Source organism: Orbicella franksi, chromosome 2 (assembly GCF_964199315.1).
Source record: "Orbicella franksi chromosome 2, jaOrbFran1.1, whole genome shotgun sequence".
Taxonomy (NCBI): Eukaryota; Metazoa; Cnidaria; class Anthozoa; order Scleractinia; family Merulinidae; genus Orbicella; species Orbicella franksi.
In genome coordinates, this window is record NC_138146.1 from 20,197,706 (window position 1) to 20,213,104 (window position 15,399).

General features: G+C 41.5%; 2 protein-coding genes across 2 annotated transcripts; one reads left to right on the forward strand and one right to left on the reverse strand.

Moving 5' to 3' along the window:
• Positions 1–5,824: 5,824 nt before the first annotated feature.
• Positions 5,825–9,219, forward strand: LOC145468653 (cytidine and dCMP deaminase domain-containing protein 1-like). Its single transcript, XM_081452369.1, has one exon. The coding sequence runs from the start codon at positions 6,375–6,377 to the stop codon at positions 8,073–8,075; it is 1,701 nt and encodes a 566-aa protein (XP_081308495.1). The 5' UTR covers positions 5,825–6,374; the 3' UTR covers positions 8,076–9,219.
• Positions 9,220–9,415: 196 nt separating this feature from the next.
• Positions 9,416–12,641, reverse strand: LOC145471535 (protein DBF4 homolog B-like). Its single transcript, XM_081454864.1, has 6 exons — positions 12,593–12,641; positions 12,018–12,178; positions 11,681–11,803; positions 11,120–11,346; positions 10,277–10,675; positions 9,416–9,996 (listed from the first exon to the last, which is right to left on the reverse strand). Exons 1-6 carry the CDS (start codon positions 12,639–12,641, stop codon positions 9,591–9,593), a joined length of 1,365 nt encoding a protein of 454 aa, XP_081310990.1. The 3' UTR covers positions 9,416–9,590.
• Positions 12,642–15,399: the final 2,758 nt, after the last annotated feature.

Genomic DNA, 15,399 nt, shown 5'->3' on the forward strand with positions numbered 1-15,399 from the left:
CAAGTTTATCGATAATGGATCATCGAGGATTTCACTGAAGTACAAACAAATCCAAAAGCAATAATCGATTTTTTTTTAGTTGTATAACTGAAAGATCACGAAAATTTAACGTTCGAAATCAAAGCTCCTGTTAACCGGCTACGAGCTCGTGGTCGTGACGCGTGTCTCGCGTTATTTTTCCGTGCTGTTTTTCGCGAAACAACGTTCCAATTTAATTCGTTATGAAAAATACTTACTATCTTTGCCCCACCCATTTACGGTTTCAAATCTTAGCAGGCGTTCCTATTGCTGTTGACCGCAATAAACGCAACTAGTATCGAGACCATTCACAATTTAAAGTGATCCGAGTCGATCCCTTACAAGCTGCATCTGTGTGCTTTGTTTTAAATTTCATGGCTAAATAATCGTGCCAGACTCAATTGCTCGACTAATGTGCAATATAATTTGATTAATGGAGACGAAAACTCGCTAAATAGGATCCAAGACCAAACACGTTCCCATACGAGGGCGTGTACGCTAATGACAACATACGAAAAACTGCCAGCCATTGCATGATTCACGAAGCAGTGGAGTATTTTACCTTAAGATAGTGTAACCGCTTTGGGCCCGAGGGTCAAAAAATCTTGACAGTTGGTAGCTAGTTAGCGAGCTATTTACTCAAGTGGCGTGAGAGAAGATATTGATCGAAATTTCTCGATATTCTGACGAACACTGAGCAAACTTTGCCCAACTTCACTTTTGAAACGAAAAGTGGTCAAATTCTTGTTCTTTCTTTGTTTTGTTTTAAGAGATCAGGAATATTCCAACATCGACTTAAATTGACGAGATTTATGTCTTCCTGAATCAGCTGACACCGCGAGTTGGTGGCTTGACAGTTTTTCTTCTTTTCATTCAATTTATTTAGTTTTCAAGATAAAGGTATTATGATCGCATTAAGATGACAGCCTAATTATAACACTAATGCTATGAATACTAGAATAATTAAGAAGAGTTTTGAAATCTTGTTTTCAAAGGGTATCTCTGTTTAGTTTGCCAGATTTAATTTTCCATCTTATTGCTTTTTAATTCAATAAACTGGACGTGTCGACAAGACCTTGTTTGAAAGCTTAGGTAATCTGCGATTTTCCTACGATTCGCCTACGCAACGTCAAAAAAAAACTTGCAATTGTTAAAAAGCTTGTATCAAGACTTCCACTGATCATGTGTGACTGTTTCCAACTTCCTTTTCGGTTATGATAATTCTTGTATTCACGGTAGAACGAGAGATGATTACCTTATATCCTAACCGATATTCTATTATTTGCTGTTCAAATAGTCTTTTGTGTGACATATAATATGAAGGGGGTGAAGATTTGACTAGAAAATAAAGACCGCGAGACAGATGTCCAAGACGGGAAAATTTCAGATTCCCATCTCAAAGACCGGATGTTTTACCCGCATATCCTTTTTTAAGCTTTTTTCTCCGACTTCCAGAGTTTACCACCGTATTGCGTGGTGAATTGTAACATTTCAAGACCAACAAAAGAATCACGTTGATCGGTTTAAACAATGCAGTTTTACAAGGTCTGCGCTGTTTTGCCAAATGTTTTTAAAAAGTTGAACTCGAGATAAAACCATTGCGGTCGTAATTTGGCTTCGGAGCCAGCAGGTGACATGGACTGAGATCCGCCCATTTCAATGCTCACTGTTAAACTAATTTAGCCTGAGAACAAGGCCAGTTAATTGTATTGGGAAATCATCACATCGTAAAAGAAAATTCACTAATTGGGCAGTGTTTTGATAGTAAGCATACAATCTGAACGATACAGCCAAAGTTTGAAGCAGTATAATCTGTTCTATGCCGCTTTTAACACTTGATTCTTCATCTTTTTGCCGAGATAACACTGCAAGGCAACCATTATATTTCTAGCACCTGATGTTTATACTGTGGCTTCATATCGATCATGTCTACCTGTCAAAATCATCGCGATGATTTCAGTGTATCTGCCTAACATTTGACAGTTAATTTGTGAGCGAAAAAAAAAGAGGAATAATTCTTTTGTCCTTGAAATATCAATATAGAGATATTTTTTATCTTGTTACTTTGCTAGATCACTTATGCATTACGGGTTCTCTTTGAAACGACGATTCCACACTTTCCTTCGTACACCGCCTGAAATCAGTCAGAGTTACTATTTTACATGCGCACGTGTAGACGGAGAAAAGTGGATTAAAAACCATCTCCCTGTTCAGTGATTTTTGGAGCAAGGAGATCAACTTGTTTTCACAAGGGCTGGTTTACAGGACTCCCCTGATGTAAGCCACACTTGTTATGGATGTAGCCTGATGTTTTGCCAGTTTGTATAACTTCCTATTTCCTTTGCTGGTTTTTTTTTTTTAGGAATAAACTTTTCGTTGTTGTTGTTATTGAACTTAACGAGTTTGCTGCTTCCTCGTTTCTTTTTTAATGATACGTTTTTAAACAACAGCAATCCAACACAACACTGCCAAACCGGTGACTCCAACGCTAACTTCTGCAAAGTTCGAGATTGACCCTAAAAAACGACACAAAAAGCATAAAAAACCGGCCGAAATGGTATAGAACTAAAAGACTTCATTTTCTTGGCAAGGAATAGAGGCAATGCTGGGGAGCAGGCTTAGCACAATGGGAGAGCGCTCGCTTCCCATCAATGTGGCCCAGGTCGGAACCGGCCCGGTGCCATATGTGGGTTGAGTTTGTTGTTGGTTTTCGCCTTGCTTCGAGGGTTTTTCACCGGTTCTCCGGTTTTCGTCCCTCCTAAAAACCAACATTTTCAAATTCCAATCCGATCAGGATAGAGGACCCGCACGGAAACCAGCTGGGGCTGATGTGGCTTCCTCTCTAAATATTGTAATTTATTGGCTGACGCTTCTGTATAACTGACGTTAAAATATTCACTGCTCGATCCCAGAAATCTAAATAGCCAAAGAATGAAACAAGGTTCTGCCGCCATCGTTTGGCAAGTCTTTATACGTTTATCTGAAATAAACAACAACACTTACTTCGCGCATGGATCGAAGAAGAGATGCGTCAATTCCAGAAAAAAAATTACTCATTTTATTAGGACTGAACCTCAAGGAAAGCTTTTCCTGTTGTGGCTGTCTAATTTCCTTCTTGTTTATTTATTTTTTTTATTTATTATTTTTTCCTGTTCGTCTTGATGGTTCTTTCTTGTCAGATTACGGTGAAGACTAAGGACTGTTCTTTAACTAAAGCCCTTCTTACTAGAAAGGCTTTTGTATATGTTTCTGTTACATGTTACTGAGAAGCCGTTTTATGGTCTGAAAAATAATTTCCAAAACCCAGGCATGCCGAGCTAGAAAATTATACAGACTTACATCCGTTTCATCCCATTCGGTCGAAATGTTTATTTTTCCTTTAAAATTTTGTTTTTGGGGATAGATTTGGAAAGGTGGCGAATGAGATATCTCTCAAGACTCCTGATAATTTGTCTCACACCAGGGCCGTGGCAGGTAAACTGAGGCACTCGCCTCAACCATTTTTTTTTCGTTTTCGTTGTTTATAGTCATCATAAGCACCGTAAATACATAGGAAGAGAATTTAACCATGGACATTGCCTCTGTCATGATTTTTTTGCTGGTTACGGGCCTGCATACAGACTCGAACTTCTTACCGAAGGTAGTGAAAATGTTAGTACGCAACTACCGGTATATCCTCATGTCTTCTCAGACCTACCTCGCAGGGGTTCGGTTGCTTCTTTGCTCACTGGTCGTCATATCTTAGACTTGCCTGTTTACTCGTGTAATCTCCTAAACTTGAATGAGGGAGCAGAGAAGTTCATTTTCTTACTTATCCAAAGTATTTACAGAAGTTTCTGTTTTATTTTTAGATCCGGACATTAAAGGCAAAAGCAATTAAACAGTCAAAGTATAGAAGTTTGTTGCCCCTGTCGATCCTAACTGTGTTTCAATATATACGCTTGACGCCACAGTAGTGTTTAATAGAAGATAACACTGACGAACTAATACTCATCGAATATCGCGATCACTACAACGTATACACTACAACCTGTTCGCTTGGCGTTTTAAAGATCTCTTAGCCTCGCGTGTAAATCAAAATCTTTCAGTACTATATGTGTATATTTTATCACTCTTCCTTAGGCCGGGACAACTAGATGGCTTGACTTGTATTCATTCGCTGCTTGCAACAAGCTCTCTGCACAAAATATAGCCAAAAGGGGAAAAGCACACATGATTTATACTAGTTTAGGGATGCTATTCAGTCGGACAGGTATTTTAATAGCAGAAAGTCGTGTAGTAAATTACTCCTAAACCTACCTAACTATCAAACAAAAAAAAGAAAAAATAAACGGATAAAAAATAATAAAAAAAACTATCTATTTAACTACCTATACCTACAATGCCTGCCTGCCTACCTACCCATCTTCCTACCTACGTGCCTAATACGATCTTTAAAAAATAAATAGAACTAGCGATATTATAGTCAATCAATACGAAATAAATGTTTGCCAGAAAATAAAGGAGAGACATTTTATTGTTCTAGTACACCAGTATTGTCATGATGACGTCACATAAAAAAGGCCATGACGAAAGCTTATGTAGCAGTCATTTACTTTCTAAGCACGACAGGCGAACGAAAGCTTGGGAGATACGCAAGGGTTTGGGGCGTGAAGGAGACCAATTCCCCCATGGGTTACATCCATTCTATAGTATTTGTGTACATTCTAAGGCAAGGTAAGAATAACTGGTCTTTTGATTTGGCGAGGTACAAAGTTACCTTCAAATCTGAGGGACATAGCCTAAGGCGATCATTGCTACTAAGTAGGGGCCGACACCAAAGAGCCAACTGAAGTGTCCCAAAGCCGTCATAAAATATGGATCATATCTGAACGAAACAAATGAGATACGTGATACGCAATACCACGCCGGATGGAAAACGTTTACAGAAATCTAAGACATTCAACGCCATGTTTAAAATTTAGTTTTTGAATAAAACAAAAAACAGGAACTACAAACTAAAACTAAAATTTCGAGAATGACAGCTCAAACTGAGTTTACAAACAATGTGTTAAAAATAGAATGAAAGGAAACCAAATTCAGAGCAGTGATCGAAATTAAAGTCTCTACCGGTCTCTTCGATGGATGTCGAATTACTTTTGGCCAATTACTTTTCAAACTTTTAGGATTGATTTCTATGATCTGGGAATGAAAAAAATCAGATTGACAATGCTAGACTCGTCTTTTTGAGATTGTTCGGAGTTAATTTATTAATGGCAACGAAATGAAGAAAAAAAATCTAAATTTGCCTTTTTAGCGTGCGGCACAAGCTCTCGCTTCCCTATAAAAAAGACTTGATGAGAGGGCGGAGTCATCTTCGACATCATCAGTGTCATTAAATTTTATTTTAGGCTTCTATTTTCGAGGAAATTTAAATATGTTTCTGGTCTGATTCGAAGAATAAAAGTTTTAAAGCTGATGCAAGTTAACGTCTCGTGACGAAGCCGCATACTATCATACTCTATCCTGTCGCTTTGTTATGTCTAAACGGAACATAGCATGTCTAGCCCGGCCTTCTTTATATGCAGTTGTTTGGTGATTTTTAAGGGGTCTACATGCGACAATAATGTACACGATAAGATAATTTATGTTCTCAGCTCAGTTTTACCAAAGACGCAGATCATAAATTTAAGTTGGATCATTCAAATAGCATAGGCCAAACCACTGGATGATCCCAACAAAATACAATGAATTCTTTATAATTAAAAGACTCTCTCTTTATGCTTTAGGCTAGATCATTTGCATACAGTAAATAGAATAACAACTTTTGTCCATGCACAAGCCGCATTTGTGATGCCCCACTAGGGTTGCCGAGGAGGGACTTCGAACTTTAGACTTCAGTCTCGGGACTTTAGGGACCATGTTTCCAATTTCCTCGGCTTTTCGTGTCCGACACGGTTGCATACGATACTTTTCCTTACCATAACGCGTACAATCAGACGCTGATATCGATATTAGCGACTGATAAGACTGATAAGACGGACAGTGCTCTTAAAAACATGGCGTTACGTGTAAACATGTGACGTCACAGACGGTGGACGTGGATAAGTGCATAGGACAACGCACACGTTCTTTGTTTACTCTTTGATCATTGTTTCAGCGTTCGGAGCCGTTCGGAGAGCAAGTAACTCTCTTTAGGATCACCTGTATTTTTTGTTTATATCAAGTTTGTAACGAATCGAATCAATCACTTTAAGTTGTTGTGCGAACGGTTCATAATACCCGTAATATCAAGAACAATTCACATCTTGCCGGTGGGATGAAGACAATGAAAGATTACTTATTGACCGGCTTTGGTACATAACCGCCTGTTTAAAATGAATCAAGCAAGCACGCGAAGGTTCACGGATTTTGTTAACACCATCTCGAAAACCGATCTGTTTTCGTGCTTGTCTCTGTGGATGGAAGAGAGTCCACTCGCCACGATATCGGTGTGCGGCGATTTCGAAAGCCTGTCGGCTACCGGTGAAGATCAAGATGATTATCGTGATCGAGTCGACAACGAAGATGTGCTCTGTGATGTCCTTCAAGAAAGCGGTCCTTTGAGAAAGAAGTTTAAGATAAACAACTGTATCATCGAGCAAAAGGACAGTGAAAAGGACAAAGAATTAGGTACGCCGCTACAGGTTCACGAAAGCAATGCAGTTTCGAATCATATGGACAACACGACGGGTGTGATTAATGTCGGCCACTTTAAGGAGCCTCTTACCAATTGTATAGAATCAAATAGTAGACTAGATGAGGAGAAAAAGCCATCGAAAGGCTCTATCTCAAGGTTGAACAAGATTGGTGTGGTAATGGTTGATTCCCGGGAGAATATCGTCGCAATTGATTGTTCGCGTGACGTTGTTCATGGCGTGACAAGTGTTTTGGTAGACTTCAGTGACCTCGCGGCAAATTGCGTTATTTACACTTCACGGAAACCCTGCTCTCTTTGTACGAAGCTGATGGTACAAGCCGGGATTTCTAGAGTGTGCTATTTACCATTTGAGCCTGAAAACCCTGACGAACACGACCTCGATAAAGTTGAAAAGCTGTACCGGATGAGCGAGATAGGGCAGTCCATTTATGTTCCAAACATTCAAAAGACAGTTTTAGTGGAAAGTGAAGTAAAACGCTCACCATACGCCCCTCACAAGTTATCTCACAGAAGTGTTCTTTTCACCCTGCTGAATCGTTACTGGAGTGAACAATGGAAAAGAAGCATTACCCTAAAGCTAAAGTGGCCAGAATTCAACGAATGCAAACAACAAGTAGATCACTCCATTCACATTATGCTAGAATGGATTGCAAGAGTCACATTTGGAGACTTACCAGATTCTGTTAACTTTTACGAATGTGAAGGAAGAAACCCGAACGGTAATGAAGCAAGTTCGGGATGCACTCGAGACACTGTCCCGAACCACGAGGGTACACCGATCATTCCCGACGCTAGTAACCCACTTTGGCAGGAACTGGCTCGGCATATGTCGAGAATGGCGAACATTTTGGCGCAACGTTCGAACGATCCGAAAAGAGGAGTCGGGGCGGTAATCTTGCAGCGGAATCAAATAGTATCTGCGGGTTGGAATGGCTACCCTCCGAAAGCTAACTACGGGGATTTTCCGAGAGCTTCCCACATTGATGGTCCCTCGCTGACAAAAAAGTACGCTTTCTCGATCCATGCCGAACAAGCGGTGATTTTAGGCAAGAACACACGGGACATAAGCGAAGACTCAAGCACCATGTTTGTGAGCAAAACCCCGTGTGATGAGTGTGTCCCGCTTATTTTGAAAGCAGGAATTAAGAATGTGGTTTTCCCACGAGACAATCAACAAAGAAACCCTGCCTGCCTCAAGTACATTCTGATTCAGAGAAACATTGCGCAAGGGAAGTTAAATGGCTTCGAGAGTCGTTTTCCTCTGACTGAACAGACACATTGTCAAGCAGAAGGTCCGGCTATGACGAGGACACCACGACAGCTCTGCTTCAACGGAGAGGCAAATGGACTTGCACCGGTAACTGACGCGAGTAAATAAGAAAGGAAGGCCACGTACAGTCAGGAGTCCATAACGAGGAGCGTCCCATGTATGCTTTCCACATGAACCATTGTATGTCCAGGTTGAACTATTTTAAGCAGTGTTTAATTATAGAGCTTCTCTTACTTGATTCTGAAGTTTCACCGAAAAACGCGCTGACGGCTAACACCATTATTGAGATTACCAAATTACTGAGTTTGTTTGCGCGTTTTAATAGCTCAAAAGTCTGGGCTGTTTCAAAACTCTCACCAGATCAACTTTCTGTATACTGTATATGTCGCAATCTGCACAGAGGTGGTCTCCCAAACGTTCGCTTCCAGACAAAAAAAAATGTGTAATCTTGTTAATCTAATAACTTGTGGATCTAATGTGGAGGTTATTCTTGCAAACGGGTGAACATAAGGTAGAGGGTGACACAGTGATAAAGATATTCAATGATGATGATGACCAACATGAGTTTTCTCCTCAAAATATCCGCAATACCAAGTCTTGCCGACAAGTTGTGAGAATACAGATACTGATCAAGGAGAAATTCAACATTTATCGAAATAATCCCAACTTCAATGTTGCTATACAATAACCAATGTGTGGTGATGGGGATTTTCTTTCTTCGCTTAAGAGTGATTACGTGTACTTACTTGGAGATGTTTTTTATTCTTAGCCTGTTTCTGGCGTTCAGCTAGTTGGGGGTTAGCGCGAAGTTCGGTGACTGCAAAATGGGGCAGAATTTGAAGTCTAGTTGGCTTATTGAGTTGTTTACGTTTGTTGTGATTGGCCGTTGTAATAATATTGGTTTTAGACAATTGAAAACGGCCACGAGGCGATCGACCTGGTGATTCAGGGCTTCTCCTGTTTCTCTGAACATAACAGTTGGAGTGGAAAACTAGTAAAAAAAAAAAAAACGGCTTAATTTGTTTTTTCTAATTTTTGCACAGGAGAAAGGGAAATCTAAAGGGGGAAAATACGCCTTGTGTGTTGACTTTTTCACGCACACTTTCGTCTTCGATTGTAAGCCTGTTTAATCATTTAAAGTATTTTTAACATATTTGCGTTCACAAATTATACCTCCTGAAGGCAATTTTTTTTTAAAGAGACGTTTATTGAATTAAAGACAATAATAAACCCAAGTGGTTATTTATGTACAATGTGCAGTATCCATTTACTCTTATAATACATTGTTTTTGCACTTAATAAACTATACAGCATTGTACCAGCTAAGTTTCGAGCTTCTAAACAATCGAGTGGTTACTTTAGAACACTAATCACTGAAACCTCCTGCTAAGAAACCTGCTTCACAGGTTCTCTATATGATTGTTCCAGACTAGATTTGGTTCAGTTTTTTTTCAAATTATCCCTTCGTATTATCTATCGGGTTGTGATTTGATGCTCTCTTTGTTGTTCAGTATATGTTTTAAATATCTCAGTCCAAGGCGTCCACCATCTAACTGAAAACTTAATGATGTTTCAAATTTTTAGACTGCTGCTTGTGTTATGAGCAGTTTCTTTCGTCAAATTCTATGGCGAGCGAGTGCTCGGGTTAACGAACATGGAACCTCTCGTTGTCGACGAACCTTTCCTCCTGCTGCGGCGAAGTCTGATCCTCATCGGTGTCGACTCCACGATCGTATATCGATCCGTCTTTTTTCGTTTCGCTGATTTGCTTGGGCTGATGTTGTTCGTGTCATTCCGGCGGCGTTTCTTGGACGTCGATTTAGCTACAGAGTATTGATCTTGGAATCGGACTAGTTTGATTGGTGTTACTGTCTGTGGAGCCTTCCGACCGGAACTCGGGGCTCTACGGGCGGGAGATGGAGTCTGCGACTGTCGGCTCGGAGTTTTTCTTCGCGGCGTTGTCGGTGCCTTCAAGCTCTTTTGAGGAGTTGATTTAACAGCCACTGGAGATCGACTTCTGGTTCGTGATCTGTAACCATAAAAAGACAGTTTGTTAATACTACATTGTAAGAAGTCTGAATATTTTCTCAACGGACGCCCCGGCTATTAGCTGCCCACTGACAGCAGGTAACCTATCTAAAGCACGTTAAGATTTTTTTTAAGTTTCTCATTCTACTTCCAAGTTGGTTCACTGGCGATAAGCCGTTTTGCAGTACACTGCTAGTACATTATGTACATTAACTGGCTTACTACCGTTCAACTGTTCTTCCTCAGTACCAATTTCTTTTTCTACGGGTTACGTTGCTTACCTTGTTACACGCGTTGTCTCGGAAGCTTTAGAAGCTCTTTTCCTCTTCACTTCGTCTTCAAACTCTTTCAGAGTCTTTCCTCTGCCGATAAGCCTGTCCAGTTCTGCGTAGGTCCCTTTCTGCGAAGCAACCATCTTGTGTTCTTTACTGGCGACATGTTTCTTCATTCCCGTGTAAGGCGCATCACACAGCTCACAGTAGCCTTTCTTGTCAGCATCACTTCCTGTTGTTTGTTGTTGTTTGGTCTTACTCTTGCTGTCTCCACGTGCTGGACTCTTCGATGAACTTCGTGATCTAGTGCGCATGCTGACAGGTTCGTCAAATGGCGAGAAGCCGGGTGGAGCATCTAAATTGAGGCGAGGCCAGACATTCAGTTCTTTGACAAGCGGCTTGTATTGCCTGTTGAGAGATAAAAATGACAAGTGTCTTTGAGCTACCATTTTAGTCAAAACTGCCGCCAAAAATACAATTACTTCTATTCCCTGATGAATAAAAGAATAGGCTTAATACTAATCGAAGTAAGAGCCGTTCTCAGAGGAAGCCTTCATCGCTTCCTTCCCTGCGACGAATAGCAGCCGGTTCCGGCTCCATTCTAAAAGTGAGTCATTATATTCCTTACTCTTTCTTACTTTACATCATTAAATTCGCAATAAGTCGATTGATCACAAGAATCGAGGACCCGGTCATCTCAGGGGACACATCTTGAAATAGAGAAGTAGAGAAATAGAAATAGAAAAAATGAAATAGAGAAGATGTAAGAGAGAAAGTGTGGACAAATTTGAATCCAGCCCTGAGACTTAACTAAGTAGCTATTTTAATAAGCACAGTGTGTTAGGTTCTTACCGGCTGTGATCCTCCACTTTAAGGAAAGCTCCTCTTAGACTGCACACGCGGCCAGTCGGCTGGGCGGAAGCTTCACGTTTCTTCTGGGCATCAATCCATTTTAACACCTGCTCAACCGGTTTGACTTGAATCCCCCATTTGTCTGCATTGGTCAGGACATCAGTACTTTTAGCTGCTTGTTTCTGCTGCTTTACAGACTTTTGGAGTATGGCTTGGGCACGGGTTTGCTGAAAAAAAGAAGACGCTCTGTGAGTATAGGTTTTGATAGAACTTGACTTGAATCTGCCTTTCGTTGGCTAAGCTCGCTTACTATTATTATGACTCATAACGACTCGTGGACGTGCTCAACCAATCAGAGCGAAGGTGCTCTCTACGCGCACAAATTAAAAGCTAACACAACCTCAACTCGAATTTCCGGTCTGTGTCATCATCCAGTCCTAAATTTTGCTTTACGTCCTGATGTCGCACTCTAGATATTAGCGCTGTGATAAGTCTGATTCTAGTGTTGCGAAGGTGTTTTGAAGCACCTTATATAGAGCAATGCGAGATATATATACTTACTCCTCTAAGTCCTGAAAGAGCAAAGCTCGTGGTTTCCTCCTTTTGAGATGTGGAGCGCACAGATGCTATTGGCTGGTCAGTTACAACACAGGACAGTTCCTTACTCAGAAATTTTTCCACCACCTAGAAGAGAGGAAATCCAAAGGGCAAAGATATTAGCGACGTGTATGTTTGTAGACCTGACATCGCAACTGCTATACACATATAAACGTAGAGCAATTTTCACTTGTGTTCTTTTATTCTTCTCTTTTACTCGTGGCTTGTTTAGTAATGTGGCTGCATCGAATCAAGTACACCTACTTACACCTCAAGAATTATGTGAAACATATCTACTTACCCCTCCTAGTTCTTTAAGTTTCTTCTCCAGTTCCCGCGCTTTGGCTGCTGACTGTACGTGAAGGAAGAATGACTTGCCTTGGAGCGGAGCGGCAGCAAACTGCAAACGACGGCGACTTCGGGACTCCGGAGCTGAGAAGAGAAGAAAATAGGCACCCCGTTACAACAGGGTAGAGAATAGCGCAATGAGATGAAAATTAAATCCAAAGCAAATTGTTTCCCACTTCTATGAGGTTGCTAACCCAAGGCACCTATGTCTATCTACAGTAAGTAACAACAAGTTGAAATTCAGAGGCCGTGTTTTCGCTTTGATGATGATAAGTACCTACATCCTTCAACCACTCGTCATTTTTAATTAAATGTAATTTCTCCAGCAATTGGTTATAGCATTGAACTTTTGATTTAAGGAACGAAAAGTGTATGTAAATATGGTGCTTTCACTGTGTTTTAAATATCCTGTTGAACTGTTGGGATACAATCATCTAGACGTACATAACCTAAATAAAACCAGGAGTTTTTAACAAAGAAACCACCCGGTAAAAGCAGAGTTGAGACAATCTTTTAAGTTAAACTTACTTTTATCCTTGGGTCTTGTTCTTCTAGTTCCTTTAGATCCTGAGCTCATGCTTCTGTTACTTAACTTGTTCTATTTTACACTGTAATCACTCTCGCCTTTCTACTTACACTGATCTATTTGCTTGGCAGTTGTTGCTACTTATGAAGTCGCGGTGTCTGTAGTTGGCGCTAATCGATTATGACGTAATGATTAGCGGTAATTGGCTCGCTTTGTCGGCCGCGGGGAAAAGGCGCGCGCGCCTTTGGCTCACTTTATGCGGCCGCCGGTCATTTCTAAGGAGTTTGTCACATCTGTTCCGCCGTGTAAATTAAACCATCGAAAATGGATTTGTAGTATATGCGGGGTTAAATAAAAATTCATCCTCGTTATTTATCGGCGGAATTTGCACCGCTCTTGTCTGTCACCGGCTTCCAAATGAAACTTGACAAGCTTACCGATGTAGGATTTTATTTGCTTTTTGTAGAACTCAGATCAGGTTTTTTGACTGCTCGTATATTCATTTCTGTCTCCAGGATATGGATCCCTATGCGCGCAAATAAGAAAGATAAACGTACGAGAAAACCTACCGGTTCTACCACAATCTCTAAGAGCGCAAAACAGGTTAAGATTTTCCTTTAGCAGTTACTTGGTCTCCGGAATTTAAAGAACTTTGTCAGTGCACAAACGCCTAGCCTGTTTTAGAACGGCATCAACGACTTTATGTTCGTTTTCTTCAGAATTTTTCCTCGAATATAAACGCAGCAAAACCGAAGCACCTTGTTTAATACAAGTTTTATGTTTTTTTGCACCACCCCATAAACTTCAGAGCTTTATATCTTTTGTCGTGCTTAAATAAAGGCTGTCTGTCTGTCTGTCGGACTGTCTGTTTGTCTGTCTGTCCGTCTGTTGGTCTGTCTGTCAGTTTATCTATCTATCTGTCTGTCTGTCTGTTTCTAGGCCTTTTGTGTTGTAGTCAGTTGTTATACCCAAATTTGTGCGAAAGTTTAGATAGATAAACCAAACGTCGTTCCCTCGATCTTTCATTCAAAACCTAGTCCAGTCCCTGGACTCTCCCTCCCCCACTCTAAGCGGAAGAGGAGAGCCTGCCTGGGTTCAAGCCCTGCATTGAGCCTGGGTTCAAGCCCTGCATGGAGCCTGGGTTCAAGCTCTACATGGAGCGGGGAGAGGAGCATTGGGGGGCAGAACTAATTATTGAGTAAATTTGTCAACAGCACAAATAAATGTCGAGGAAAAGGTTGCTATTCATCGTGGTAGATGCAATAATAAAGTGTATTATCGTTTTTCACACGATGTAGTCACTTTAGATGTAGATCGCGACGTTTCGACTGCTTACTGCTAGTCTTCTTCAGGCGATAAAGTCGACTGATTACACGGTATCATTTACATCGCAAAGGTCGGCTGTGATTGGTGCATTTCGATCCTCCTATTGTTCCATTATTCCGGCGAGTAGCTGTTCCCTCAGTGGTCCGCTGTTGTACCATTCTCCTGCTGTTGTGTTTTTTGATCGTGGGCATTCATGCTTCAGGAATTTCAATTCCACTATCCCTGTTGATGTTATTAGGGTGAAGTCTTATGTGAATAGCTTCCTTGACCCTACGTGTGTACCAGTGAGGATCTCGATCAATAAACTTGACCTCATCCCAGATAGGATAGTGGCCGGTCTCGTGGGTGTGTTCAGAGACGGCGGAGGTCTGGGTACGGGTGAGTCGTATATCCCTGTCATGTTCTTTGATCCTCTTCTGCATAGATCTCCCTGTTTCTTCGATGTAGACTTTGCCGCACTCACAGGGAATCCTGTAGACAACACCATCTTGTTTAGCCGGGTTGACGGTGTCCTTTGGTCGCACTAAGTGTGACCGAAGTGTCGTGTCGGACTTGAAGACGGTGCGAATGCCTTGTTGTTCTAGGCAGCGGCGGAGAGACTCCGAAACTTCTTAGACATAAGGTTAAACGGCGGTGGATTTAAATTCCGCGACGGGCTCTCTTCTTGGGGTTGTTCGTGCCTTTGTGATCTTCTGCACAAACGAGGAGGGATATCCATTAGAAACAAGTACAGATGACAGATGTTTCTTCTTTCCAGCGATTACTGATGGTTTGGTCACGAGACGTTTAGCCCGGTCGTACAGACACTTCACAATACCGCGCTTTACTGACTGAGGGTGGTGAGAATCATACGCTAGGTACTGATCAATATGCGTTGGTTTCCTGTAGACTGGTGGTAAGGCGGCCATCAGGTTCTCCATAAACTGACGTGTCGAGATAGGCGATCTTGCTATTATTCTCAATCTCCATGGTGAAACGGATTGATGGTTGTTGACCGTTTAGGTGTTGCAGGAACTCGTCAACTCTGTCCCGATCCAGGATAGTGAAAGTATCATCTACGTAGCGTTTCCAGATCTTAGGCTTGCAAGGTGCGGACTCTATTGCTTGTTCTTCAAATATCTCCATGTAGAGATTAGCAATAACCGCTGATACAGGGCTCCCCATGGCTGCGCCGTCTCGTTGTTCGTAAATCGACCCGTTGTACTGGAAGTACGTAGATCTTAATACGAAATCCAAGAGGTCCGCGATTTGAACTGATGTAAGTGTCGTGCGGTCAGCCAGGCCTGCGTCGTTCTCCATTTTTTGTAGCGCGGCTTGTACGGCGCCCTCGATCGGTACGTTGGTAAACAGTGACTCTACGTCGAAAGACACCATGATCTCGTGGTCCTGGATCTCTTCACTGGCGATGGTGGAGGCGTAGCATGGATGCCCACGATCAAAAAACACAACAACAGGAGAATGGTACAACAGCGGACCACTGAGG